The following is a 24,757-nucleotide window of genomic DNA, read 5'->3' as shown; positions in this document are numbered from 1 at the left end:
AAACTAAAATCAAAATTTGTAGATTTTTATTTTCAATTAGTGACAATGCACATGTCATGGCACATTTATACATTTGACAAAATCAGAAGTGAGGCACTGTTATTACATGTTTTGATAAAATCTGAAGCAATGGGTAAACTTTTTATGCAAATAAATAATTTGTCAAGAAAATATTGGATATAAGTGGTGGCACTTGATTTGGATTTGTCCGAGTAATGACAGCAGAACTAATTCAAGGTTAAGTATTAGTATACTTTTGTAAGGCAATTCCAAAACAGTCACAAAAAGCTTTCTAGCCTTTGCATACAGGCACTTCTTTCATATCCAATAGTCAATAAATTATAGATGGAGAAAAAAAGAAGTAAGAACGGAGGTCTGTGACGGTCCTGCAGCATCCAGCAATCACATTCATGTTGGCACAGAAGACATTCTCTGTTATCAGAAAATATTGCTCATCATTTTAGGAAAAATAGCCAGTGCCTGGTCAACAGTGGCACAAAAACCTCTTTTAGCACACAAAACCATATCATCAAATAGAAAAGGTGCATCCACTTTGGCACTTGCAAGTATGGAGAGGGGAAATGGATTGTGCCCTTCAGGATAACAATATGCAAAAGACAGCTGTGGAACGATTCAGAAAAGAAATCTACAGGAGAGAATATCGGCGGACAGGTCCTTGTGTCGGACAAATATCTTCAATGAATTAGGCCCAAGCTCACAAAAGCTACATGACAAGGAAGGACTCTCCTTAGAGGCACTGAAGGAACTGAGGAGTGTTTGTGTTTGGGAGCGTTTCACTCCGACTGAGGCACTGAAATCGATGGACCTTTGGGGTCGTCAAACCGATCCATGGTATTCAGCTGCATGATCATGTGCAGACCGTATACGAAAATCCACAAAAAGAGCAGTCCGGTCAGCAGCCCCATCCAAATCCCGGGGGTGAAGAACCCTGCACAGTCACTGGCATAGGAGAAATCCGTTCCATTGGCCAAACCGAAGCCTTGAATCTGTATCAGGAAATGCATTTAGAAATTCAGTGAGTGAACAGGAAGACTAAAAAGAGACACCCGATAATCAAAAACACTTTACATCTAAAGAGTACTTGTATGGCAGGATGTAAAATGCAGTCGTACCTGGAAGTCGATGAAATTGAGCATCCACGCAGTGGTGTTGGTGTTGGTGTTGTTTGGCACGAGCAGAGTGTCTCGGAAGCTGGTGACAGACTGGCAGTGGAAGGAATACTCTGCAGGGGCGTAGATGTTGCGGCTCCCAATGAAAGACGCAGTTAGACCGTTTGCCTGCAGCTGCACAGAATCCAAGGTGAACCAGAACCGTGCAGACACAGGAAAGAATCGCCGACTCATCGCAAACCTGGAGATCAAAGATTAAAGGCCATAAAAACATAATCAAACAGATCAGCTCGATACATAGTCCCTGAAGACGGTGCTTATTTAGTCAGACATATTTAATATAGTAGAGCATTACTTATAGATTTGAAGACGATTAAAGTAACAGTTTAACATTTTGGGCTTATTTGATGTCTTTCAATACCACTCTCATTCAGCAGCCGGTTAGCTTAGCTTTGAATGAAGACCATAGACAAGAGTGTAACATTGAGCCTGGCTCTGTCCAAAGGTAACGTGATCCACCTGCAGGCAGCTCTACAACTCTAAAAACATTTTAACACATATCTTGTTTTATAATTTCTCTCGTGTTAAGTGTACTACAATGGTTATATGGGGGATATATGTGAGCTCGCTATGATGTGTTAATTCGTAAGCTAAGCAGCGGTTGTCAGTAGTAATATATGGAACTGGTAGAATATGAAGGTATTGGGCGCAAAATGTATTAATATTGTTTAATATTTGTAGTCTTTTATCTTACCTTAGTGTGTAGCCTGATTCATAGCTGAGGACAAGCCTGTGGTGAGAAAAGAAGAACACATTCAAAATGACTTCTCTACTTTGAAGAAACATAAAAACTAAAGTTCACATGAATAAACAAAAGAACGCCAACATGGCGGCCATCTCACAGTGAGTTGCTGCCGTTGCATAAGGATCCTGCCATGGAAGGTGTTTGTGCAGCGAGGTCGATCCACACATCTTTTGAGGTGCTGATGCTGAGATTCTGAGCCCAAAGCATTATGCAAGGGTTACCAGATTCATTAAACATGATGGGAGGTGCGACGTTGGGCAGAACTGCTTGGAGCAAGGACCGCCCCGCTGGCTGGATAGACATGGATGTCTCTGAAATCACCTGCAGAGATAAGAAATCAAAATGTTATTATAATTATTTATTTCTTCATGAGACATTTGTGTTTGACTTGTTTTTTTTAAAACATTTTTTAACAGTTTATGATGATGGCTTGGCATAGGAATCATACCAATTTAATAAAATGTACATTTTTGGTACATGATGTGCTGTTAGAATATCTTACTCGTGATGGCTTCAGTCCTGTGTACATCGCAGTGTAAAGGACATCTTTGTCTTTCATGATACTCAGAACTTTCCCAATAGTTTCATCTTTTGAAAGAAAAGTACACTTAAGTTAAACATGTCTGAAAACATACTATACAGTGATCGAAATGCTGAAATGATTACAGTCTGAAATCCCATACATTTAAAACGTACCATTCTCATGCAGGACTTCTTTGCAAGTCTTGTCCAAGCTATGAAAACAGTAAAAAAAAAAAACAGTTACGCAAAAATAAAAATGGAAAAAAAGAAACAACTTTATACAGATATTGACGGATATGCTAAAGAACACAAGTCGTACCCAGTACAATAAGGGAGATTGATGAGCAGAAGATTGCTGGCAGATGTGTTGATGCTGAGATGTGACAGAGTATCTGCGTCTACAAGCAGAGGCGAGACCCCCAGCTTCTCTTGCAGCAGAGCTGGGATGGCAGAGGAATCCGACCACTCTAAAGCAGGGAGCATCCCTGATGAGGAAGAAGACTGCAGTGCAGCCTGAGGAGGAGAAGGGCGTAGAAAAAATGATCAGTATTCTTAGTCTGACAAAATCATTCTTATTTAGGATTCATGTATAAAGTTATAAAAACATACCTCAAGATTTGGAAAGGCACTATCCTGCTTATTTCCAAACACTCCACCAAAGACTGTGAAGTCATCTTTGCTTAACTGAACACAAGGAAAATTAAATGTAATAATTAAACTAAATGAAGATATTTGTAACTTAATACAAACAAAAGTGCAATGCAACTAAAAGATTACATTTATCAGTCACAACAATGATGATCCACAGATAATAAACCCGAACAGTGTGTTCGAGAAGAGCTGTGAAAGGGGAAGTAATGCTAAACAGTCACACCAGAGTGAGAAGACTGTTACACAGGGTCACATGGGACGGCAAAACTACTACACATGACTCACTGTTATACACAAATACCATATCCAAAGAGTGGCTATATAAAAGACGAACAGTGCATCTATGGAAATCTCAAAGTAGCCCTCCTATGCACTACTTTTCACTCTTAGCTCCAATCTGTTTAGTGACATACTGTAACCAGCATGTGTGCTGCAGAGCAGGATGATAGTTTTCACGTCTCAGGGACTGACCTTATCCTGCAGGAACAACAGCACAGTGTGGGGGCCAGAGCCGAAGGCAGAGGTAAAGTAGGCCATCAATTGGTCTTTGGACGTGATGTGACCAGCTGCAGTTGAGGCCAGTGCTGGTAAACTTAACATGTCGAAAGTATAAAAAAAAAAGATTGTGATATCTTTTACAAGTGTTCATAATAGCAGTTGTCAGAACATTAAGTAAAATCATCCCTTCAATGCACATGATTTGTTACGCTTAAGACGCCAACTCAAAAGTAAGTAAATGTATTAACAAGTGCAACAGAATTGTGTTTTTGTTTGAGATACAACACTGTCAAACATTGCGTGAATTGTGTCAATACAAGAGATAATACTGAAACAGTTTTTTTTTTAATTTAATTTATGATTCAGACTAGTATGATTATTGTAACTTATGTTACAATAACCCAAAAGTAAAATATAATCTCTTCAGCCAACTGAACCTTAGTCCTAAGTAAAAGTCTTACATTCACAAGTTTATTTTACCATTAGTGTGAACCATATGTTCATATAGGAATCCAGTACCAGTTATGTAAAATAAACTAAATAAAGTTGCCATAACATTATACAGTAAGTTAAATGTCTCCTGTTTAGCCATACAGTAGTATACTTTAGTATAGTAAATATACTATACCGTAGTATATCTGTGTCTGCTCCATGTATGAGGAAACTGTGGTAGCTAGGTGATGTGTTTTAGTAACGTTAGCTTACAGGGGAAGTGATTCCATAATGGCACTGCGAGATTAATAACAGTTTATCAAACATTAAGTTTGGCATAAGAGACAATTGTGACGTCATCAAATTAACATAAAATGATGAGTCTAAACGAACATTACATGTTTTGTTTTTAGACTTGAAACTATATATTTTTGCTAGCTTAGGTCGACCAGCTAGCGTTTTCATTATCAGGATACAAGTAGAAACACAGTTAAGTTAGCAACAGGTGTTAGCACACAAGCACGACAAACAGTCGGCTGACTACTCGTATGTCTTACATGACAAATAAATAATAAAAAAGTAAGTATTACCCGTCGCTGGACCACATCAGGAGAGGCACTTGAGCAACGGAGCTCGCTGTGGAGTTAAGGGTGGCGAAAATGGCAAGAAAGGCCATTAATCTCACTCGACTAGAGCACTTAGGTCCTGCCATTTTTCGTTTTTCCGCAAAGCTCTGCTCACGTGACTCCAGCCAGCTGACAGTCATGTGAGGCACTTCCTGCTTCTTTCGTTCGACCCCGCCCACAAGCTGTCTTCTCAACGCCACGACAGGCCGCAGCTTTTCCACCTTGCTGGTCGTGTTAGAAACCCAGAGTAGTTTAATTACTCAGTCTGGACATACGTTATCTAACATTAGCTGTAGTTTTTTAGTATTGTATCCTTTAAACAAAATAACATAGTACAGATGTAGTATACAAGCATAGTAAACAAATGGAACAAGGACAAAAGAGTCAGGGGTAAATCACACTAGACACATTTTTTAAAATAAAACATACAGATACGAAGTGTCTTGACAGCCTAATAGTTTCACATACTGCATGTGCAACATCCTCCACATGACAAAATAGGGTGTTTTAATTGATGAATTAATATGAATGAAAGATTTTGCAAAAATAGGTGTCAAAGTATACGCAACACACTTATATCCAAATTTGATGTAGTGAACGTTACTTGAGTGTTTCCTTTTATGTTACTTACTTTTATATCCTGGAAGCAAATATTACTACTTGTACTTTTTTACTGCACAACATTTATCTGACTGCTTTAGTTACTTTTTTTTATTCAAGCTTTCTTTCTGCTTACTAAAGGGTGAATTGTTGTTTAATAGGTTTAAAATATATATATTTATAAATAAATTGTGTATTTTTACCAAAGAAGAGTAGAGAGCATTTGATGATGTATCAATAAATTACCAATACTGTATACACAACATGCCAATCCTTTGACATATATAGATGACGTTGAACTTCATGAATGACTGACATGCATACCTGACAACTGTCCATGGTGCTGATACATTTAGGCATTTCACTCCTCGTGGCAACAGGTCCCATCAGCCACATTTGGTGGTGCACTGATTGTGTAACGGTATAAAAAATAAATAAATAAACAAGCGAGAAAATAAAAGTTTTGAAATGATGTTCTTTCTATTGAAAACGGGCCTGTTAGCACGACAGTCAGTGAAAACAACTCCCATCCACACACAGCTGTGGTGGCGGAGGGATACCACTGCGCCTACAACTGGAAAGGAAGGATAGAAAAGGAAATAGAGCACGCACAGACTGGGACAAAATATATTTAAAATTGCAAAAACATGTTCAACTCTGAACCAAAGTATGAAACGAACTAACGATATATAAAATCGCGTCATGACGCCAGCTCGTAGCGGGGTTTCCTGTTACAGTCAGCCTTTCAGTGTGAGTCTATTGTGTGGCATGATGGAAAGAGAGGAGGAGAATGCGCACTACTTTCCGACGCGCACTAACATTGTTCTAGAGCGCTCCACGATCAGGGCCATCTTTGGTCGTCCTCGCCGGTGACAGTGTGGACAGTTTATTCCATTGGTCATGAATGCCTAATGATTATTAAATAATACCTAACTTTGAAGGAGTCGTTTAAAGCACGCGGGCAGAGAAAAGGGAGCTGAAATCCCCGGTTTGTGTGAACTCGCTGGTGATTCTTTCCTTCAACACCCTTCATTTCTCAAGGCAAAAAAAGAGGGCGAGACGGGAAAGGCGGTGATACAACATGGATGAGGAATATGATGTGATCGTTTTGGGCACCGGGCTCACAGTAAGTAGTCATGCTTCATTTGCTTTTTGCAACAAAATAAAAAAGCGAAACAGATTGATTGTGCGAGCTTTCATAGGATTATTTAAACCATGTATCCTCTCATCTGTCCGAGCCCACAAGTGAAAGCCTCCTGCATCCCTGTGCGCTTGTGACATAAAGAAACAAGAAAAATGTGTTTAAATGTACTTCGACATGCGTGTGCATGACAGGAAGCAAACAATGCGTCTCGGAGTTAAACAAAAAAAAGTATGTTGTATTGTTCTCACAGCCGGTTCAGTGTTGTGTTACACCCAGTAGCATCTTTTAGGCGTAACCCCACAGTGTGTCATGGTCCTCTTTGCATAGACAGGCCTCCATCCTGAGGGTGGCGCAGGCCTGGCCACGGGTTTAATACATGACTGAGCCTTTCTCTGCGGCTCCCCTCGCCTCAATTCCCTCCACCCATCACACCCGATGCGGCGGAAATGTGCCCGATACATCTTCTGAGATATTAATCCAGGTTGCTTGCGTGCACAGTCGACATTTTCCTTAAATCATACCAGTTTTGTAACAGGTATTACATTATCGTTTTTGTGCGTGCTAGCCATAATCATTTGAATTGTATGATGTAATAATGCCATGCGCATATTGTTCTACGTATAGACATTATCACACATATTATTACAGTTATTATTATTATTATTATTATTACAGTATATACCGGGATGATCCGATCTTGTCGCGCATGCGCACACCGTTCCTTCTGTCCTCCCTGCACCCTTCTGTCAAAACCTCTTAACTGTCGTTCATGTCTTCTATTAACTCTTTGTGAGACTCCTTTGCTAAGTCATGTTCAATCATTTTTATTTATTGACGTTCAATTTTGTTTCATGCAGGAATGCATTCTGTCCGGGATAATGTCTGTGAACGGGAAAAAGGTTCTACACATGGACAGGAACCCCTACTATGGTGGAGAGAGCTCCTCCATCACCCCACTGGAGGAGGTAAAGGGCCCCTGGGCTCTATAAAAGCAATCAATATGTTTTATATCCCTCAGTACATCTCAGTTTACATCCCGTGTCATTGTGCATCAGCTGCTGTTTTTATTGTCTTCATTTGCTCACCGTCTTATCCTCCGGAAATGCTTTGGCTTCTGTCAGCTTCATAGATTTCATCCTCCAGGATGTTGTTTATGTTTCCCTTTACTGTCGTTTCATACAGCTGTACAAGCGCTTCGCTCTTCCAGATAGTCCGCCCGAGTCAATGGGCAGAGGAAGGGACTGGAACGTTGACCTCATCCCCAAGTTTCTCATGGCCAACGGTCAGTCCCACATCACTGATTTTGTTTTGTCAAGAAATTAATATATCACCGTGAAACTCACTCATATACTGAGGAGAGAGATGGGCAATTAATGCATAATTGGTGTTACTGATAAGTCCCAAGAATAAGGAATTTAAGGTGAAATGGCAATCTCTGTCTTGATGCAATTAAGGCAGAATGCTTGATAACAAATAAGTAGTCGTAACATGCGTTTGTCTGCGTGATTGCAGGTCAACTTGTGAAGATGCTGCTATACACAGAAGTGACACGGTACCTGGACTTTAAGGTAGTGGAGGGAAGCTTTGTCTACAAAGGCGGAAAGATCTACAAGGTGCCGTCGACCGAGACCGAGGCGCTAGCCTCAAGTAAGTCACTCAAATATGTCTTCGTCTAAGATACCGAGGGTGAAGTATATAAATCACGTTTAAGTGATCATGTGCTATATAAGCCTTTGATTGAATTTCCAGATCTGATGGGAATGTTTGAGAAGCGACGGTTTCGCAAGTTCTTAGTCTTCGTGGCCAACTTTGATGAGAATGACCCCAAGACCTTTGAGGGCGTGGACCCCAAAATCACAACCATGAGGGACGTTTACAAGAAGTTTGACCTCGGCCAGGACGTCATTGACTTCACTGGCCACGCCCTGGCCCTCTACAGGACAGATGAGTAAGAACAACAGCGTGATATCAAACATAAAACTGCATTTATGATCATGTTGACATGATAGAACGAAAGAAACTAAATAACATATGCTGAAATGACGGCTTAATAATGCTCCTCCTTCACAAAACTGTATGTAGAATACCTTTTGGTTGTGAAGATGCACATATTTAGAGGTATCTCAATAATTTAGTTTATTCACATTAATTATCTCCCTTTGTTGTCGACTCATCTCCTTCAGCTATCTTGATGTTCCCTGTTTGGAGACGATCAATCGTATCAAGCTGTACAGTGAGTCGCTGGCACGGTATGGGAAGAGCCCCTACCTCTACCCCCTGTATGGTCTGGGAGAGCTGCCGCAGGGATTTGCCAGGTAATTGTTAATATATATTCTATTTATAGGGCAATATTATAGATCCCAACTGGTCTTTAATAGTAAATACAAAAGCGCTAACCCACTCTGTGATTTAACCGTTCTTATTCACCTGCCATTGTAGATTGAGTGCAATCTATGGAGGAACCTACATGCTGAACAAACCAGTGGAAGAGATAGTGATGGAAGATGGCCATGTGGTTGGAGTGAAGTCTGAGGGCGAGGTGCGCTGATTTATTGCCCCATGATTATGCAAATTTGCAATCAGTCGTTGAGTTTATTCAAGCAGAGGTGATACAAAATGCTCCGTGCTCGTTGCCGTGTCGTTCCCCGCCGCAGGTGGCTCGTTGTAAGCAGCTCATCTGCGACCCCAGCTACATCACGGACCGCGTCCGGAAGGCGGGTCAGGTGATCCGTGTGATCTGCGTCCTCAGCCACCCCATCAAAAACACTAATGACTCCAACTCCTGCCAGATCATCATCCCTCAGAACCAAGTCAACCGCAACTCAGGTAAGGATCATTGTCACTGTTTGACTGATCGGCTGAACGGTCGAGTTTAGTTCTTAGAAATTGTAGCAGTGCTAATTACAAAGATTCCCTTTATGTTCAATGTAATTGATTTGATTTTAAGCTCCGGAGATATCAAGGAGCACTCTTATAACGACAAATCAAGCATGCATATTTCCAAAAGTGAAACAGGACAATTTGATTCCCATTGATTCCCCTCGTAGCTTCTAGCTATTTAGCAATAAAGGTCATAATCCCTAAGCGCTAAGACATTTAGAATATTCATGTAATAGCTTTTTTTTTTTACTATAATGAATGTTATTCAACATTTCTTATGATTCACTGCTCTTATCAGCTTGTTTCCAGACACAGCTGACTGTTTTCAGCAAGAAAAAAAAGCTCTAAAAATTCTTTGTACCAGCAACACATAATAGACAAAGTTAGTGACTTGGTGATGAACATAGTTAACCATTAACAGCTAAAGAACTAGACTGAGCTGAAAGGACAGTATGAACATTGTAGGTTCCCAAAAACATTACTTGAAAGAAACGTTAATGTTTCTCCATGGCTGCTGGGAGCATAAATAAACAACTTTTTGCCAACAAGTTTCCGAAATCAAGTATAAAGGGGGATAATACAGTAGTGTTGTGTGTACAGCTTGTTTCCACTGCCACCAAGTGGCCAAAAAAAAAAAAAGTTAATGCATCTTTTCTCCTCTTAACCCTTCTGTCAACTCTCCAGACATCTACGTGTGCATGATCTCCTATGCTCACAATGTGGCAGCCCAGGGGAAGTACATTGCCATCGTCAGCACCACAGTGGAAACCAGCGAGCCCGAGGCTGAGATAGAGCCGGCCCTGGAGCTGCTGGAGCCCATCGACCAAAAGTCAGTGTTAACAATTCATGCATTCATGGTTTTACAAACATGCAGCTATAAAACTAAACATGACAACAATGTGAAATAAGTGAAGCCCTATGATAATACTTGTTAATGGAGTTTTTCTTCTTTTTTTTGACAGGTTTGTGGCTATTAGTGACCTTTATGAGCCCACAGATGATGGTACTGAAAGCCAGGTACGAGAAAAGAAAAGTTAAAGTTACCTGAGTAAAACAAAATGATGTCATCATGAGTGAAAAACAAAACTGTTTCTTTTTTTAAAAAAAAATAGCGCAATACATTATAGAAAGTTGGAATTGTGTGTCTTCATATAAATGATCAACACGTGTATTTATATTATTACAATTTTACTTATCAAGCTAATATGGAGTTAGAGGTCACATTGCTAGCTAGCTGCGCTAGACTCAGATTCATCCATAATCACAATGTTACCATCATAGCTGCCCCTCCCCTGCTGTGGGAAGAATATAAATATATTCTAATTGATTGACATTCATGAGACAGAGTTAGATTAAAGTAAGACGGTGAACTTTGTAAACATTACCATCTAAATGTCGGCAGGTTATCATCATTCAACTCAACTCCCAGAGCCGCTAACAAGGCTGCAGATTCTCACTCCTGTTATTTTTGATCTTTCCCAGGTCTTCGCCTCAAGGTCCTACGATGCCACCACTCACTTCGAGACCACTTGCAACGACATCAAGGACATCTACAAACGTATGACGGGCAGCGACTTTGACTTTGAGAACATGAAGCGCAAACAGAACGATGTGTTTGGGGAGGATGAGCAGTGAGTGGTAGAGGGGTGGGGCTTCCGAGAGAGGGCGGGGCCGGGGGAGGAGGCGGGGCGAAAGAGTGCGGCGGTGCTCGTGGGTAGAGGGCCTTTAAAAAACAAAACGGGTGGGAGCGAGGCGGATAGGGCGTGTTCCTGAGCTCTGCCTGCCCTCAGCCGTTTGCCTCCTTTTCCTCACGTCCCTCTCTCTCTTGAAACACACAAATGCTCACAAACACACACACATACACGGCGTACAAATACTCACAATCCTTATCTGTGTCACTGAAAAGCAGGGTTGATATGGTCTTTCATTCCATTGTAGAATTTACAGTATAATCATGTCTTAACTATTATCATTAGAGGTGAATTTATTACTTGTTGTTGGCAATTTTCAACGCATTTCATTCTTTCCGTAACGTCATTCTCCTCTTACCAGAGGCTGGGTGGATGGAAGATTGATGGGATTGAAAGGTCTGAACTGCGAGCTCTAACACGAGAGATCTGTAATGGCTTAGTGTAGAATCCTCTGGAAGGGTCACCTCCAGTTGACATGCATGCATCTTTTACACACAGTAGTATTGTACATAGACTTAAAATGACACTGCGGTATGAAGGCTGGACCATTCCACACATCGCTCCTGTCAACCCTGCTTTCACTTTCCTCTAACTTGGTCTTTTGCCTGTTTCTCGTCAAAAGACGCCGCTCTTTTTTTTTTCTTTGGCAAAATCTGTTGGTCAGACGGCGAAAAAAAAATGTAAATGGGCTGTTCCGTCAAATGATCGTGCTCATTTTGCAATGCTGTTGTGTTCCCTGTGCTAGCAGGCAAGCTAACCAGTGGCTAATAACTGTCACCCACCCACCCCATCACCCCCCCGAAAAAAACCTGTTCCTTTGTTTATCTCTGTTGTGTGATGTTAATTTTGAATTTGAATACTTTACATTCTAACATTTTTAAATTATTAAAGAGTTTTATTTCTATATATTTGGTGCCCATTTCACTGGCTGAATTTATGAAGTTTACAGATCTGAGGTTGAAACTGTGGTCTTCAAGTGCGACATTGGAAAAGAAAAGGGAACGTCTGAAGCAAATGAGGCACGGGGAGGATTTTTCTAGTGTTAGACGAGGCTTTCTATGAAGTATTCTGTAGGGACTGGAACGAGCGATGAAAAACAAATTGATGACGGCAAATTGTACTCGTTGAGATGCGATGAAGTGTGTCGGGAGGGAACAGAATGCGTGTGGGAAATGTTTAGGATTTTGGAAAGTTTCACTTTTGAGTGAAGAGGATGAAGACTGAAATTTCGGCTCAGTGAAAGCACCAGATCATGTCTTGGTTGTTTCAACCCTTGTGTATGTCATTTAGGTAAGTCATTCCCTGGGGGACTAAATCCTATGGAAAATTGTAGTTGTTAAATAGAGGGAAAAGCTGGATATTCCCGTAACTTTCAAAGACTTTGTAGCAAAAGTATGGAGCCACAGTTGCAGGTGCTGCCCCACAAGAACGAACCAAGATGCTTTTATTTGGTTTTAGCCTTAATTTGGGGTCTTATTAAAACGTTTGGGCCCTTTCAACAGTTGACTGCTTTGTTTTAACTAATCGTTAGTGGCAGGTCGGTTCTAGTGCCAAAAATGGTGTCGCTGTTATTGGCAAAAGTTGCTGGCAATGTTAAAAGTACAGTTTGTTGGTGTGTGTGTCGCTCCGCAGATCTGACTAATGCTATAGAGATATAGGGATATTGTATTCTATTAGGGCTGTTATTGTACACCTGAGTGGAGGCAGACCTCTCTGCAGTGCACATTCACTCTCAGCCAGCTGATCTGTGGCTTGTTACACAACAACAACAAACAGATGAGACGCCCCGATCGGTTTCTTTAAAACACTTGAAGCAGTTCCATCTCACTTCACCCACCACGACAAGTCCCCGAGCAACTCTAAACAAAGTGATCCCGTGTTTGGGGTGTTGACGTGTCTTATTGTTATGCTCTATTTATTTGAATTTCACTGATGTATTGTGGAAAGGTTTATGTCAAACGCTGAATATGCTATGCTATTAGATTCTGTTCTGATGATAAAAATGGATTTCAAAGTGATGCACAAAAGAAATTCTTTGTTTTTGTTTGTTATTTGCTGTGTCACGTGTTACGTTCACCTTACTCAGTGATCTTTCCCGTGTTGCGTCACGATTTAATATGATTATTAGCATTTCTAAGAAACCGGTTTTGAAGGCAGACTGAAAGCAACAGTCAGTCGTGGAGCTGAAATTAAAATCTGAACGTTCACACTGTGCAGCTTTCAGCACTGTGTGTGGTCTTCATCCTGGAAACATGTTATCGGATCAAAACTGGAATACTGTTTACTTTTTGAACATAGACATATCTGAAGCCATCCCTCTCCTGCCCTTCCTCAGCATCAGATACTGTCATCTCGTCTTATTTATTGAAAACAAAAAGCCTCACGTGTGGTTGTACTGTTTTAATTTCCATCCAGTTTGGCATTTTTGGAAACCACTATTGACAATATCCCTTCAAATTGACAAAAAGAAATAGTTCAGGCTGAGTAGTAGAAAACTTACTGTCCTTGTTTGATCACTAGTTTGTGAGCAATGCCTAATGTCTTGTGTAACAAATAAAATGAATTAAACTATGAATAAAATGATAGAAAAATAAAAAGCACATGGCAAACCTGGAAAGACCCTGATTTTGTTTTGTGTATCCTCGAGAGAAGATGCGATCACAATATCCCGGTGACGTTTGTGGGAAGAGTTTCTACACATTCATACAATAATATTTTATATACACACACTTGTACTGGAAAAATACAACTTACAATAATGATACAGTTTTAATAATTACAAGTCGTCACGTGATAATAATAATAATAATAATCATTCCAAGATAAACATCTTTGAAGTCGTGAAACAGAGTGCAAGACATTTTGGAGCGAGCACAAACTGCTGCAGCATCGATGGACATTTTGTGGTTGCCATGCGAACAGGAGCACACGGCGTCATAGACACAGAACACAGAGCTTCAAATCCAACTCGCTGATGGAGGACAACTGCATCATTCAGTCCTTCATTATGTTTGCCATGCCGTACATCCTCATTACTCTTATAAAATGTTTTCCTCTATTGTGACCACACCTGTGTTCCACTGCTCCCTACACAATATTAGACAATGTGTGCCTGCGTGTCATTTTTTAGCCCTCACAGAGTCCCAATTTTCGTGCTCATGCTTTGTCCAATAACTGCTGTGACCTGAGCCGTGCAGCCGAAGAGGCAACAACGGGGCGGAGCAGACTCGGCTAGAACGACACACGATCCACCACGTAGCTCTCGTACGGATGACCCAGTAGTCTCTCCACCTCGGCCTTGGGCACCACCCAACACTTGCTCGGGTGGCGTTTCCGCAGCGTGTCTTTCAGCGTCTTGTCCTGCAAGGTGACCCGCGTGGTTTCTGATCCCCACCTCAGGATCCCCGCGGCTGAAACGGCTTCATTGTGAGCCCCTCTACCCAGATTATCTTTCACCGCTTTGACGCTCATGTCAGCGTGCTGAAACTGGCCTGTAGGCAGAAAATGGACAGCAGAGGTGGAGAGTAATTAAGTGCATTTACTTTAGCACTGTCTAGTACTTATAAAACAGAGGTACTTGTACTGAATATTTCAATTTCATGCTACTTTATAGTTCTGCTCCCCTACGTTTTAGAGGAGAATATTGTAACTTAAAGGCATCATGTACATGACAGTTAACGTTTTAAAAGATTACAACCAGTGGTTTCCAACCTTGTGCCATTTCAGATACTTATGAGTTGTTACAATTCCACCAGATACATTACTCCTCTAAAGATTTGAGGTAATTGTATTTCAATAAATGTTGTCCAATGTTTCGGGAAAAGTTAAAAAAAGAAGCTTTTTATAGCCTAACTTAACTTTTTTCTGCTGTATCTGGCCCATTGGGAGCCGCCATACTACTACTACTACTACTACTACTACTACTACTACTACTACTACTACTACTACTACTACTACTACTACTACTACTGCAACAGTAAGTTGCTTCTTCTGATGCATCAATATGACAAACAAATAATGTCATATATAATTACATATCAGTCACAGGACATTTTTTCTGCAGGATGGGTTGTTACTTTACTTTACTTGAAGTACATTTCGATGATAACAGTTCTGTAGTGCACGTCGGTAGGAATGAAGGGCCGCGAGCAGCATACGAAGATCTAGTGAAAGCTGACAGTGAAGAGCCGATGTGTACTTACCCAGCAGGCCTTGGGTTGAGGCAGACAACCCCCGTCCATCTGTGATGTAGAAACCCAGGTGAGCCATCTGCAGGTAGCTGGGGTGTTCATAGCGATGGAACATAACCAGGAACTTCACACCCTTGCTCAGCTCGATCCAGCAGCTCTGGTGATTGTCCACAGTGACCGTCACGCCCTGCCTCGTCACGGACCCTGGCTGATTGAAGAGAAGAGTGTCCCGCCCTTCCCCTTCCACCACCACAGCGTCCAACGAGAGGGTGATCATGATGTCACCGGAGCCGGATGCGGATGAGGAAATGGTGAGCCGGTCGAAGTAAGTTCGGGGGCGGTCTTCTACGCCGCGCTTCGAGGGAGCTCCCATCAGGTGGCCGTCAACAATGATGCCTTCGGGAGAAAGGGAGCACACGTTGAGAAATATACTTATTTCATGCCAGTAACAGTTGATCTCAAAACATGTGCATTCATGCAACTATAACTGAAACAAGAGATATTATTTCGAAGCTTACCTCTCTCTGGTTCCTCCAACAGTCTGAGGACGTCGTCAGCTCTTCCGTCGACTGTGAAACACAGGTTCTCATGCAGCTTCGGCAGCTGGACCACAAAATGAGGATCTCCATCAACTACAATGCACCACAAAAAGCATTAATACGGCGCAGGTACAGAACATATGAAAACGTATTTGGCATTGTATGTAAAAAAAACATTAAATGTTAAGTTCTTGACCTGATGAAGAGAAGACCCGGATGGTGCTCAATCTGGAGGGAGCATCATCTAAAAGCACAAGACATTCAACTGAAGGAAGTCTTCCTCACACCCAAACACTGAAATCAATGACAGCTAGTGTCTGAATACTTACCAAATGGTTCAGAGTCTGCAGTATCATCCCCTAGAAATAAGTAAAGAAATATATTTTTAAAGTCCTGAAAAGCATAGAATCACCTTTAGTAAGAATTTGAAACTTACAGGCATCATAGTTGAGATCATAGTCATAGTCATAGGTCGCATCATAGTCTGGGAAATGAAGGCAAGCGTTGAGAATTGAAGTTTAGTTCACGTTCAGCTGCTCATGAGATCATTGAGAATTTACAGAGAACAAATGTGAAACAAGAATTAAAGGTTATACTCACCTTTTACAAGGTCGATATCTATAAGAGATAGAACATCAGATTTATATTCAGTTCCAATGCTGTGGTGTAGCTGATTGTCATGGTCAGAGTATCTTATAACATTTGATTTATTTTTACCAGATAAACTGTCATAAAAATTTCAGAACAAAAAGTGCTGCCTGAAATAAAAAGAGAAAATTCACTTTCACCTTTTCTTTGAATGAAAGTAGAGACATCTAGTGGAGAGATGAATAAAATTCAGTTAAGAACAAAAATGCAAAAGTCTGCATCCTTGATATTCAGCTTGAAACTTTGATTGGTGATTGCAGTTTAGACTCGACAGACAAACCAGAGCATGACCTACCCAGAAGCCCCGCTGCTTCCCACAGGCGTGGCCCATCTGTCACACCAGGCATAGGAGCAAAGGTGGCCGACACGAAAGTTGCGATGCCGAGTTCTGTGTTGTTGTCATTCACAGCTGGAGCTGGTGCCGGGGTGGGAGAGGCGAGCGGAGACGACGGCTCGGGAAGAGCGGTGGTGATTTCAGGCACATCTGGAGCAGACGTGGTGGTGTTTTCTGCCTCTGCGGAGGGCACAGCCACTTTGACCGGAGGCAAAGCTGGCCTCGCTGTACCGGGCTGAGGGGTGAGGGGTTTCCCGGGCAGAGGTGCAGGGTCGGTTCTGGCCGAGCTGAGCGCGGGCGTGGTGCTGGTCGTGGAGGGCACGGTTGTTTTCAAGGCTTTGGGCAGCGGGGTGGACACTTTTCCAGGTGCAGGGGGCGGCGCCGTTTTCAGAGCATTCAGCAGAGAAGTGAGTATTTTACCGACAGGAGGAGGAGGAGGAGGAGGAGGAGGAGGAGGAGGAGGAGGAAGAGGAGAGGCCGTTTTGGATTCATTGCTGGAAGAAGAGGCCTTTTTACCCGAGAATGGAGCTGGGGCAGTTTTGACAGGGCTGGGACTTGAAGTGGTTGAGGTTTTCTTGGATGGTGCTGTTTTTGCTGTGGAAGTTGGTGATGAGATTCTCTTTGTTGGCTTTGTAGGTGGCTGGGGAGGATCTGGTTTGTTTTTATTGGATCTGGGGTTAGAAGGTGAGCTGGGCTTCTTTGCAGGACCAGCAGCTGACATTGTGGTGGTGACAGTGGTCGTTGCTGTCGTGGTTATAGTGGCCGCGACGGTGGGTTTTAGGGTGGTTGGAGTTGGAGCGGCTTCATCGGCGTCCGGCTTAACTACAACTAAAGAAGTGACCGGTGTTACAAAGTTATACTTGAGGGATAGGTTGGTGGCTTTGTCCGCCAGTAACCTTTGAGTTGCGGGGTCAGAAGCCTTCAGTTTGGCAAGTAACAGCTCTTTGATGGTGAAGTACGCCCAAAGACGACGCACGAAACTGGATATTCCCTCTAGACCTGCCGAACAGTCCAGCGATTCTGCACTCCCATTCCCCTGAGCATGGGAAATCAACACATCGTTCTCTAACTTGACCCGCTGCTTTAAATCAGTGGCGGACATTGACACCTTGAAGTCCTTGACCCCTGGTTTGACCCTCCCAGCGACCACCAACTCCGAGCCTTGGAAGTAATTTGGGAACAGGGCGTGGGTGATGTCAAACGCCTGGTCGTCCAGGTACGACAGCTGGATGTCTGATAGCAAAGGGCTAGCCACTTCATCAAAGAAGCCCTTCAGCTGCAAGGCTGCATCTGCATCCTCATACACCATCCTCGCCACACCACGGTTATCCAGAGCCAGGCGTTTCAGGAGGAGGAAGTCTGCATCGTCTCCAAAGGCAAGGCCAAACAGAGAGGAGGAGCCCAAAGCTTCCTTGGCGTTGCTGAGGATGGTGTCACCAGCTGTTACTCCGGTGGTTGCCTCCCCATCTGTAAGGAAAATGACCAGAGGGACCCGACGGGAGGAGAGTTGGTTGGAGGAGTCGGAGGATGGAGGGTTGACGAGCCGGGCGGCTGATAGCAGAGCTGCGTTGATATTGGTCCCTGATACAGAAGAGTGGAATAATCAGTTTTTGAAGGAAGAGAACAAACAATAAGAACACTACGATACAATAATCACTTTGGCTGCAATGCCACAACTCAAACAGTATCACTTCTCAACTCACATCCCTCTGCAATAATCCTCTTTACAAAGTCTTTGGCATCTCGTACATTCTGCCGAGTCGCACGGACTGTTCGTCCTTTCTTCCAGGTGTGAACCTTGTCTGAGAAGGTGATGATGTTGAAGTGGTCTCCCTCTCTAAGGTCCCCGAGAATGGTGCCCATGGCCTGCTTGGTCTACTGACAAAAAACATTCAAATTATTGACAGAAATTCCACAATATCTTTGCAGAATATTGTTATATGTTCACACATGTTCTCATCATAAAACCACATGAGTCCATGAGGTTTGTCCACTTTACCTGTTTTATCTTAGTGCCGATCATTGAGCCACTGACATCGATGACAAATATAACATCCTTAGGAACCACAGGAAGGCCTCTGGGTGCGAAGTAATGCACAAAGTAGCCATCATATACCTGAGAGAAATTATGAAAAATAAATAGGGGAGAAGACAACCTTTACTGCTACCAACAACACATTTCTGTCTTGTAACAAATACTCATGTCTATTTGTCAGGCCAGGCTTAAACAGACGCTTCTGACCTGGACTTCCCCCATGAGATCTCTGAGGTCCACGTCGTACTGGATGATGAAGTCTGCGTTAAGGCCTTTGGAGGAGATGCTGTTCTGCTGCTGGAGAGTGGGACTGTAGCGAACCCGAGCACAGCCAGCGCTATGCTCAACATGAGTGGAGGCAGGGGCATCTGCATCACCTGTAGGAAAGTAGCATCCACGCCAGTTAGCTTAGCTAAGCTTAGCATATTTGTTGCGTTAGTTAGCTTTTTGTTTCCCGTAAAAAGATGTGGTGCACTGGGGATTAAAAGACGTGCTATTTTCTCGGCTGGGAGCAGTGATTTCTAAGAGTTTTCTGTCAACCTCACGGTTACAACAGGTCTTTGTTACCTGGAGAGAGCTGGGCTAGCTGTTTCCATGTTTCTCTTCTTTATGTGAAGCTAAGCGTACCAATTACATTCACAAAATGAGTGGCATCAATCTACTCATCTAACATGTGAATATGCTTATTTCCCAAAACTATTCCTTGAAAAACTAATTCTCTAATTAAGTGTTTGAAGGTGGAAGTCTCTTGAGATTCCTGGTACCAAAGTAATATTAATGTGCTTGTGTCATTGGTGCTGGGGGGAAAGCCGGGGAAGTAGCAGGAGCTTGTTACAGTGGAGCCCAACGTGGGGCCCCCTTGAAAGAGCACCAATGACACGAGCACACTGATATCACGTTGGTAACAGGTTTTATTATGTCATGCATGCTGGCAGACTGTGCCTCTGCTCTCTGCCCCCAGCGCTTCTTCTTCTTCTTCTTCATGAAGTTTAATGGCCGTTGGAAAAATTTGGTGCATTACCGCCACCTTCTGCTCCGGAGTACGGCTCAGACAGTATAGGCTCTCTTTACCCCAGAAACAAAACCACCCCAAAATAATTAAATTAGAAAAATGAAAGAAAAAGAAAAGAAAAGAAAAATAAATAAATAATGACCCCCAGATCCATTCACACTGAACCCCATATGGGGGACAAGACACAAACCCTTAAACAGCTTCACCTGTGGCCAATTAGGCCTAATCAACTGCACCTGTTCCCTAAGCCGCCCCTCCCCTCTTCAGCTGAGCTTAACCACGCCCCCCCCCCCCCCCAGCCACCACAGCCAGGTATAGCAACTCTGTCATATTTTACCTTGAGCAATGTTGGAGAGGAGCCGGTTCGTCTTGAGAGGAAAGGCTTTGATGAAACTGATGCCCGTCCGCTCCGTTATACTGACGTCCAGTGTGAGGTTCTGCACGGGCTGTCCCGGCCTCAAACCCAAACTGAGCTCATAGCGGCCGAGCCGACGAGGCAACAGCTCCTCGTAGGACAGGGAGAATGACATCCGAGCTCCTGACGGCACGCTGACGGCCACGCGGAACTTTTCAATCTCCCTTTCTCTGGAACGCAGCAGAGTAAGAGGGAAGCAAATCTCGTTTTATCTCGTTCAGACGTTTTATTTTTGTGGAAGTCAAAGGAAAAACCTGGGACTGACTTCGTAGCGACAAGTCCAGCTGTTTTTCCCTGCTTCTTCGCGGCATCGTAAATTTTCCTGGCAGCGGCTCTTTCCGTCACCTGGGCCACATACACCTTGCCATTGGAGGTGCTGATGGGAGAGAGAGGATAGAGGGAGAAGAAACGGCTTTCTGTGTGAGTCACAGTGGCCAGATTATGTTTCAGTCAGAAACACACCTGGCCCGCGTTGCGTTGCTGAGCGTGATTTACTGTATTTTGCTGCCTGTATTTCCAGAGCGATCACAAAGCAGCTTCACAAACACGCATCATGCTTGTTTACAAATGGAGTTCATAACATGTGAAAGGGAAGTGGGGGGGGTCATAAACAGGGCGAGTGGAAAAGAGTAATTTCCTTCTTAAAACAGCAATAATGAAGGGAGATCTTGCAGGCCGATGACGCTCCGAGGGAGTGCCGCCGCCGACTACACCCGCCAAAATCCCGACCAAAACCGCCGCTCCAAAGTGGGATCCAATTCACACAGTGCGGGTCCTAAACTTCGGTGACCACTGATGTCACGTGACAAGGTACTAAATTAAGGTCAAGTCCTTTTTGAACAAATATATCCAAAGAGAAAAATAACATCAAGGGCTAACGAAAATAAACCCACTGGCTTGAAGAGGTTCTTGTTTGCGAAACAGAGCAGAATGGCGAGAGTGGAAAATGGAGGCGCTTGTATTTATATGTGCGGCTGGCCGAGGGGGGGTGAAGGAACGTGTGTACATCAGTGACCTACACACAGAACACAGAGTTCTTAGTTAGACACAGAAATGCCAAACAACTAACGCAACACATTTGCCACAGCTTCCCCCCCCTCCCACCCTCTTCCTCCTCTGGGGTATTTGGTGATGTGCAGACGACTGTGGAGGTTCTGAGTGAGAAAAGGTGTGTGTGTGTGTGTGTGTGTGTGTGTGTGTGTGTGTGTGTGTGTGTGTGTGTGTGTGTGTGTGTGTCAATGAAACACAGAAGTGAAGGATTATAGTTGTAAAAGAAAAACCTGTACTAGCGCCAGACTCACACATACTTAAAAAATAGCAGTCTACATCCACCTCCATGTAGGCACGCATACGTACAGTCGTGTGTGTGTGTGTCGTATCTAAACTGGCAGGCTGCCTGAGTAAACAGTGCAGGGGAGAAAAGAGGGACTGGGCAAACTCTTGTCATTTTCTCTATCAACTTTCTGACTTGCATTTACAAAGCGTGGTATTCTTCAGGCTTCAGGTTCCCCCCTTTCATCCTCCTCCTCCTCTTCCTCTTCTTCCTCCTCCTTCTGACCTGCTTCCGCTCCCAAATCCAGCTCCAGGTTTGGCCTTCAATGTTGACTTATTTGTTTTGTTTATATTTAGCGTTTTTGAAAGGGAGCGCTGAGCAAACCCTCTTCGTAATCAAATTATGCATCTTTCCTCCAGACCGGATTTTTAGTCCCTGACATAAATCTTCTGAAGTTTTATTTATGGATGATGCCCATAAATGAGTAAATTACTTGTGTTTATTTAAACATACATGCAGGCAAGAAATAATATTTCCTGTCGATACTTTTTGACCCCTGTATAGTGTGAGGAATTACCAATCTGTAAGTGAGATAAGTATTGATAAGATTATTATTATCAGTCCCTCAGTGGGGAAATTACAGGATTATAGCAGCATTGCTCACAAGTAAATAAAGATTAATAATGTAAATGAACAGTAAAACGGTAATAAAACAAAAGTAAGAAGAATATTGAAACAGATGGAATAAAAATGTGTATAAAAGTACTTCAACATACTTAAAAGTCATGGATATTGTACGTATTAGATACTGCACCAGGGGATGAATTAAAGTGTTCACACGTGTTCAGAGTGCTGTTGCATTTCCTGACTTGATGTTTGAGATAAAGGAAATTGAAAGACAAACACTCAAATAAACTAATCATAATAATAAAAAATACAGGAAGTATTAATAGAAACTGAGCTGTTTGCTGTAGAAGAGAAAGCTGATGACTCACATGGTGAAGTTGGAGATGAAAGCAGAGGAAGGAAGGTCCACCTCAAAGGCAGCCTCCTTGGTGATGGGCAGCTGGTTCCATATTGAACTCTGGACGGTGGTGATAGCGTAGCGCGACACCACCGAAGTCTTCACATGGTAGTCTGTGACCTTCAGCTAGTGACATCACAAATACATGTGTTAGCATAATGGACCAATCAAAAGTAAAAGTAGTCATTGTGAAGATTTGAATTAACGCTTCATCTATCAGTTCATCACAAACATTTTAAATCACCACATTGTTTCCACTGAGCAGGGAGTTTATGAAAATATGAAACCTGAAAAGTAACTACAGCTGTCAGACAAATGTAAAGAAGATAATCGTTTTTCTCTAAGATGTAGCGCATTAGCTTGCAAAAAGTGCAAGTACTCAAGTAAAGTTCAGTACCTTGTATTTGAGCTTAAAAACAGTACTTGAGTAAATGTAGGCTACATATCTACCTTCCACCACTTTCTTTGTGACTTTCATCCTCACAGATCATAACTGGGGGTTCATGCCACATTTCAAACACAAACCAGGTGTCAGGGATGACTACCAGACAACCATGTATGCTTAGTTAAACCCCCACCATCACATCCCGGTTTGCCCTACAACACAAAGCATGGCGTCTCTGTCCACCTCTTGTTTACTCGGGTAACGCCGGCGCCTGCTGAGACCGACCTGGTCGGTGCCGGCCCACATTACTGCTCGATGAGGAGACCGGCAGGAGGAAGAGAGCCACAGCTCGCTGGTATTTAGGAAGGCTGTGGTTTGTGCTATACAAACCGAATGACTGTGTGCCTGCAGAGGATTGCTTCACAGTTAACCTTGATGCAAACTGAGGGAAGTCACAGTGGAGCTACTGATGATCCCCTGAGAGGTGCTGACGGTGTTTTCCTGTCTGTGAAGCTCGTTCTGAGAGTCACTTTGTATCAGTGCTGGAAAAAACTAAGTAGTTTTTACTCGAGTACCGTCCAAGCTCGTTTTGTGATCATTTCATGTCCATTCTACTACATTTTAAAGGAAAACAGACTTTTTACTGCACTACATTCATTCGACACTATTCAATACATAATTTAACATAAAAAACAACATTGAGATTAAGCCAGTGATTGACAGCTTGGCTCGATTGCCATGTCTTTTCAGATGCTTCTTTTAAATAATGGTTTGGATTTTGTACGCCAATATTTAACTAGACAAATGTAATTATTGAAGAAAAGTCTATTAATAGAAATGTGACCTTTAAAAATATATGTTTGTCTTGCATTCATAGTTATAATAAACGTTTACCAGGAGTGAAGCAGGAGAGACTCTCATTGAAGAATGAGGTGATGCAATGTTACACTAACAATTGGATTAATAGTATTTTATAACACAATTTATGACGGTAAAAAAAACTTACCACTGCTTTTGTTGGTTTGCTTTGACGTCTTACTCTCTGGGAAAGAAACAAGCAAGTCAATCAAGTGCATTTTTGCAAATAGTGCTTTTAATTAAACCCGATGGCACAACGTGATGATCCATACTTTATTAGTACCATTGTGTGTTCAAAATGCCTCCTTTTTTGAAGTAACGTGACTGTTGGGTCAAGATTTTGTGTCAAAATAGCCTGAATCAAAGCCATTCATGGATGAAGGGAAGTGGAACTGGAAATAAAAGCCTTCACTGTGTACAGGCCCAGTGAGGGTTGCACGGTTTGCTCTCAAATGTTAATTTTGCACAGAAGTCATTGCTGTGTCAATACATTACTACATACGCTGGGTCCTTGCTGGGAATTTAACATAAACATGAAAGTTTAGGAGTGGAAACCATTTCTAGGTAAACATATAAATTATATAATTGATGTAAAAAAAAAATTGGGCAATTGAATATGTTCGCACAAAGTGAGACACTGTACTGGTTGTCTTAGAGCTGCTGAAGCTCACTTAGGGGAAAAAAAGGACTTAACTATTTTTTTTACAGACCAATCAACCTCATATTTGTGACTGAGCTTGAAGTTGAGTTATTATTGTTTACACGTTATATATCGTTATTGTTACAGTGTTCTCCTGTCTTGTTTCTGCCGGGTGTTTTCAAAAAAAAAAGTGGCACAAATTGCAACAATAAGTAAGGAAAAAGGTGAATAAAATGAGAACATACCTGCAAAAGATTGTCTGCTCCGAGGTTTGCTTCATAATCCTTTGATAATCCCTCTCGCACATAGAAAGTGATGAACACTAGAATGCAGTGAAGCTTTAAGCTCATCATGTCCGTCGTTCCTCAGGTTTTAGACTCCAAGGTGAAGTGGTCTCACGGTGTCAGCGGGACTGAGGAAGCTCG

At 42.5% G+C, this 24,757-nt stretch overlaps 3 protein-coding genes across 3 annotated transcripts; 1 reads left to right on the top strand and 2 right to left on the bottom strand.

Annotated features, from left to right (window-relative positions):
- Positions 1-9: 9 nt before the first annotated feature.
- atp6ap1b (ATPase H+ transporting accessory protein 1b) lies at positions 10-4,774 on the bottom strand. The gene is made up of 10 exons (XM_068597664.1): positions 4,629-4,774; positions 3,580-3,700; positions 3,067-3,141; positions 2,777-2,970; positions 2,632-2,669; positions 2,438-2,523; positions 2,033-2,256; positions 1,885-1,920; positions 1,134-1,371; positions 10-1,007 (listed from the first exon to the last, which is right to left on the bottom strand). Exons 1-10 carry the CDS (start codon positions 4,748-4,750, stop codon positions 795-797), a joined length of 1,347 nt encoding a protein of 448 aa, XP_068453765.1. The 5' UTR covers positions 4,751-4,774; the 3' UTR covers positions 10-794.
- Positions 4,775-6,092: 1,318 nt separating this feature from the next.
- On the top strand, positions 6,093-13,596 carry gdi1 (GDP dissociation inhibitor 1). Its single transcript, XM_068597078.1, has 11 exons — positions 6,093-6,390; positions 7,266-7,373; positions 7,591-7,690; positions 7,921-8,055; positions 8,158-8,356; positions 8,592-8,723; positions 8,848-8,947; positions 9,063-9,234; positions 9,973-10,117; positions 10,251-10,305; positions 10,771-13,596. The coding sequence occupies exons 1-11, from the start codon at positions 6,346-6,348 to the stop codon at positions 10,921-10,923; spliced, it is 1,344 nt and encodes a 447-aa protein (XP_068453179.1). The 5' UTR covers positions 6,093-6,345; the 3' UTR covers positions 10,924-13,596.
- On the bottom strand, positions 13,375-24,686 carry itih6 (inter-alpha-trypsin inhibitor heavy chain family member 6). The gene is made up of 17 exons (XM_068597077.1): positions 24,578-24,686; positions 23,841-23,876; positions 22,421-22,575; positions 20,418-20,528; positions 20,075-20,322; positions 18,933-19,102; positions 18,690-18,806; positions 18,394-18,565; positions 16,652-18,271; positions 16,497-16,523; positions 16,309-16,326; positions 16,145-16,192; positions 16,038-16,067; positions 15,905-15,952; positions 15,688-15,801; positions 15,182-15,565; positions 13,375-14,470 (listed from the first exon to the last, which is right to left on the bottom strand). The coding sequence occupies exons 1-17, from the start codon at positions 24,683-24,685 to the stop codon at positions 14,211-14,213; spliced, it is 3,666 nt and encodes a 1,221-aa protein (XP_068453178.1). The 5' UTR covers position 24,686; the 3' UTR covers positions 13,375-14,210.
- Between the last annotated feature and the right edge of the window lie 71 nt (positions 24,687-24,757).

The sequence above is a fragment of the Clinocottus analis genome, unplaced genomic scaffold, assembly GCF_023055335.1.
Source record: "Clinocottus analis isolate CAN_PGR_092001 unplaced genomic scaffold, fCliAna1.0.p SCAF_4, whole genome shotgun sequence".
Taxonomy (NCBI): Eukaryota; Metazoa; Chordata; class Actinopteri; order Perciformes; family Cottidae; genus Clinocottus; species Clinocottus analis.
The sequence above is the reverse complement of the archived record's forward strand: the minus strand, read 5'-3'. Positions and strand labels throughout refer to the sequence as shown.